Here is a 4,181-nt window from a genome sequence, read left to right on the forward strand (position 1 = left end):
CGGGTAGCCAATCGTTGCATCTCCTTTTGCTTATTATATTCGTGTCATTCTTGGCGCCGTCCCATCATTCCTCGAATCGTCCTGGGCGCACGGTGTATATATAGGCATGCTGATACCACGTACCAATGCCCGCTCGTATTGTGGAAGCGAAGAGGCCGTGCGTGCGGCAGAGGCGCGAGGTAAGGAGAGCTCCATCGGTCCAATGGCCGGCCGCGGCGGGGCGTTCGCGCTCGTTGCGCTGTGCATGCTCGAGCTCGCGCTGTTACATGGCGCCGGCGCCGGCGCTGGGGAGCGGCTCGTGCCGGCCATGTTCGTGTTCGGAGACTCGACGGTGGACGTCGGCAACAACAACCTGCTGCCGGACTGCAAGCCCGAATGCAGGGCCAACTACCCGCAGTACGGCGTCGACCACCCCTCCCACGCGCCCACCGGCCGCTTCAGCAATGGATACAACCTCGCTGACCAGATAGGTGCCGTCAAAAATTTCCCCGTTCATGATCCATTGAGCATCAACGACTGAGCTAATTTTTGGCTTTTTGTTGAAGGGGGATAACCCCGGTCTCTGCATCAAATGATGCACACAGTTAATTTTTTTATTTATTGTGATTCATTCACTATTGGCCAAGTAATTATACAAGACAACCAAGTTTTTTTTTAAAAAAAAGGGAGGATGACCCCGGCCTCTTCATCTGGGAGATGCATGCGGTCATTTTATTGATTATTTTCGAGAACCTTACAAAATAGAACAACAATATACCTGAATCCAACATCTTGGCAACATCTGCCCCTACTTCTATCCATATGATGAAAGGGTGCAAGCCGGGCCACATACCCAGACCTCTCACATAAGCCTAACATCTAAAGCCGGAGGCCCCGGCCAAGCCATCTACCGGGTCCGGGGCACAAACCGGTCCGATGCACTCACATGTGTCGTCGCCGTCATCTTCCATTGGTCCATATTCAGAGCAGATTGAGGTGTCAACCTTGGCAGGTCCTCCGCCATCGACGCCACCACGCCACCAAACGACGACCTCCACCTACGCGAGCCTTAAAAGGTCCTCCGCCATGGACGCCACCACGAAGCCAAACGACAACCTTCACCTGCGCAGGTCCATCTCCAAGCAACGACGTGGATCCATGCTAGGATAGGTCCGCACCACCGCCGTCGCCCATCACCCTCAAGCACCACCCAACCCCAAGGTTACCAAAGCGGCGCCTTCAAGAAGTGAACGGCGCCGTGAGCGCCACCGCCGCCCAACAAAGTTAGGGTTTTCGCTCAGCAGACCTAGTGGAAGGGGAAGTGAGAAGATCAGTCCATGCCGACGCCTCCAAGGAGGGGAACGGCGCCCTAGGCGTCGCCGTCGGCGCGGCCGGCCATGGCCGGCCAGGGATTTCGTCCGAACTAGATCCCCGCCACCACCAGTGCCTCCTGTACAAAACCGGCGAACAAGAGAAGCGCGGCCCGACCAGGCTGGCCAGCACGCCGGACAGGGGAGGCGCCAGATCGCGCTCACTGACCGCCGCGGAAGCCGCCGCCAGCCGCCAACGATCACCGGGATCCCGCCGCCCGCGCGGCCAGGACGCCAGATCCACCGCCCGCACGGCTGCTTGCAAGAGTCTGCCGTGCCTCGCCAAAAGAGCCGCCGCTCCAGATCCTGAACTCCCCGTGCGGGAGCAGGGCAGCTGAGACCCCGCCGCCACCATCCTTGGCGTCCCGGGCTTGCCCGGCGGCTGCCTTAGACGGTGGCGAGAAGGGGGGCAAGGTGGGGAGGGGGCCGCGGCGGCGCGGCTAGGGTTTCCCCGCCGCCGCCGGGGGAGGCGACGCAGGGTCGCGTTTGCGTGTGTGCGGGTCTTTACCCCAAGCAGAGATGCTTGACGCACCGTCCGTTTGATGGAGTTGACCAGCTTGTTGTATATGTATATACCCCGTATAATATAGGGACTGTCTATTTGACGTGCAGCTAAATTACTTGGATTCAACGAGAGCCCACCCGCTTTCCTCTCCCTCCAGGCCGAGGGCATCATTCCACGTATGAATGACGGCATCAACTTTGCATCGGGAGGGTCAGGGCTGCAGAACCAAACGGGCGAACATGTACGCACACCGTCTAGACTTTATTTGGCCCCAACTAAATGGCTCGATTCCTGCATCAGTAACCACGTAAGAGGCTGGCTTCCTCTGTGCAGTGCGGAGGAGTCTACAGCATGGCCGACCAACTGGAGGAGTTCACGTTGGTCGTCAAGATGATGGGGAACAGCTCGTACGACCTCATCTCCAGATCACTCTTCTTCATCAGCGTCGGCAGCAACGACCTGTTCGAGTACGCCCATGCAAAGAACCCGCCCCCTAACCGCAACGATACCGCCTTCCTGAAATGCCTCGTCGACTCTTACAAGACCTATTTGCAGGTGCGACCGCGTGTTTTCCCGTAATATAAGAGCGTCTTTTACACTTGGGCGAGTATGTGCGCTATCTGGTGCTGCTGGTCAGAACCTCGTAATCAGGGACGTTGTTTTGTTGCAGGAGCTGCATGCGCTCGGGGCGAGGAAGTTCAGCATCGTCAGCCCGTCGCTGGTGGGGTGCTGCCCGTCGCAGAGGGCGGCCGCGCTGCAACATCACAATGACTTCGACGAGCTCCACTGCTTCCGCCCGGCGAACAACCTCTCCAAGCAACTCTACGCATTGCTAGCCTCGAAGCTCCAGGAGCTCGGCGGTGATCTGGACGGCATGCACTACTCCATCTGCGACTCTGCGGGGATGGCCGAGATGGTCTTCACACCCGGCGGCGCGAAAGGCATGTCAGGAATACCCTTTTGTCATGCGGTAACGTGTCGGGATATTTATTTTAATAATGTGTCGTTACCTTTTTTTGGCAGACCCAACGGTGGTGGATACGGCCTGCTGCGCCGGCCCAGGGCCGTTCGGGGTGGGCCTGTGCAACACCTCCGCCACGCTATGCCCCAACCGCACCAACTTCGTGTTCTGGGACAGCTTCCACCCGACGGAATATGCGTCGGGTTTGGCCGCGTCTGCGCTCTTCATCGACAACGGCAGATTCGTCCGCCCGATCAACGTGGGGCAGCTGGCGGCGCTGTAGCGTGGAGAATCGCAAGCGATCTATCTGGCGACGGACGACTTGGTACTACCGACTACGGAATAAGTAGTGGTGTGGAACTACAGAGACTTTTTTTTTATGAAGGGAGACAACAAAGACTCAGGGTCTGGAGTTTGATTGGGGGATGAGTATAGACTATAGGGGGTTTGTTGTCCACGTCCAAGAATTTGGTGAAGCCGGCGTGCTTGTTGTTATCCGAGATCGTTCTGTAGGATTTGTTTCCCCTTTATTCACTAGTGTGTGTTTTTTTTTCACACAAGACATAAGCACGGTTTGCACGAATGATTACGATTGGCAAGAGCAATGAGCAATGTGACTATTTGAAGTATACTATGACAATGTCCGTGCGTTGCAACGGGACATAAATATATCGAAATGACTCCTCTAAAAACGGTTGTGGCAACGCTCGGTTTCCAGAGGGGCACGAACCAAAATCTCTCCCCTCCTTGAATTTAAATCTAGAGTTTCGTAATTAATTTCACCCCCCCCCCCTTCATTATAACTATCGGAGGCCACTAATTAATACACCCCCCTTAATTTTAACTGTGGAACCTGCTAATTAATTCCCTCCCCCTAATTGCCCCTTTATTAATAGTTTCCAGCCTCGTCATGATACTTGGCCATGTAAATGATGAACCAGGCTTTAACTTTGCTTTAAGAATCTGCCCATCTCCGTAATATTTACTTCTCAGTACCCTTGCACATAAACTATGAGGCTCGGAAATCAGCCTCCAGATTTTTTTTGAAAGCATAGGCTTATTAAAACAGTTTGAATCTCTGAAACCCATTCCACCTCTATCCTTTGGGACACAAAGTTTCCACCGTGAACCAATGCATCCTTTTGTTACTGACATCGTCACCCCACCAACACTACAAAATTGCATCAGAATTCCTTGGCAAATTTTCTTTGGGATCCTAAATACACACATCACAAATGTCGGCAATGCTTGAGCCACGACCTTTAGAAGCACATCCTTTCCTCCAATGGACAAAGTTTTCTCCTTCCATCTTTGCACCAACTAACAAATCCTATTAATCAAATATTGGAAGTTATCACTTTTATCA

The 4,181-nt window shown here is 54.3% G+C and overlaps 1 protein-coding gene across 1 annotated transcript; it reads left to right on the forward strand.

Moving 5' to 3' along the window:
• The first annotated feature begins 202 nt into the window (after positions 1-202).
• On the forward strand, positions 203-3,157 carry LOC123039331 (GDSL esterase/lipase At1g33811-like). Its single transcript, XM_044462539.1, has 5 exons — positions 203-470; positions 1,962-2,095; positions 2,188-2,409; positions 2,525-2,795; positions 2,878-3,157. Exons 1-5 carry the CDS (start codon positions 203-205, stop codon positions 3,096-3,098), a joined length of 1,116 nt encoding a protein of 371 aa, XP_044318474.1. The 3' UTR covers positions 3,099-3,157.
• The last annotated feature ends 1,024 nt before the right edge of the window (positions 3,158-4,181 follow it).

Source organism: Triticum aestivum, chromosome 2B (assembly GCF_018294505.1).
Source record: "Triticum aestivum cultivar Chinese Spring chromosome 2B, IWGSC CS RefSeq v2.1, whole genome shotgun sequence".
Taxonomy (NCBI): domain Eukaryota; kingdom Viridiplantae; phylum Streptophyta; class Magnoliopsida; order Poales; family Poaceae; genus Triticum; species Triticum aestivum.

Bases quoted from the DNA above. Each gene is read 5' to 3' on its own strand.
- LOC123039331 (XM_044462539.1), top strand. From the start codon at position 203: ATGGCCGGCCGCGGCGGGGCGTTCGCGCTCGTTGCGCTGTGCATGCTC. The intron at 2,096-2,187 runs GTACGCACACCG...TCCTCTGTGCAG, and splicing joins AGAACCAAACGGGCGAACAT to TGCGGAGGAGTCTACAGCAT. The intron at 2,410-2,524 runs GTGCGACCGCGT...GTTTTGTTGCAG, and splicing joins CTTACAAGACCTATTTGCAG to GAGCTGCATGCGCTCGGGGC.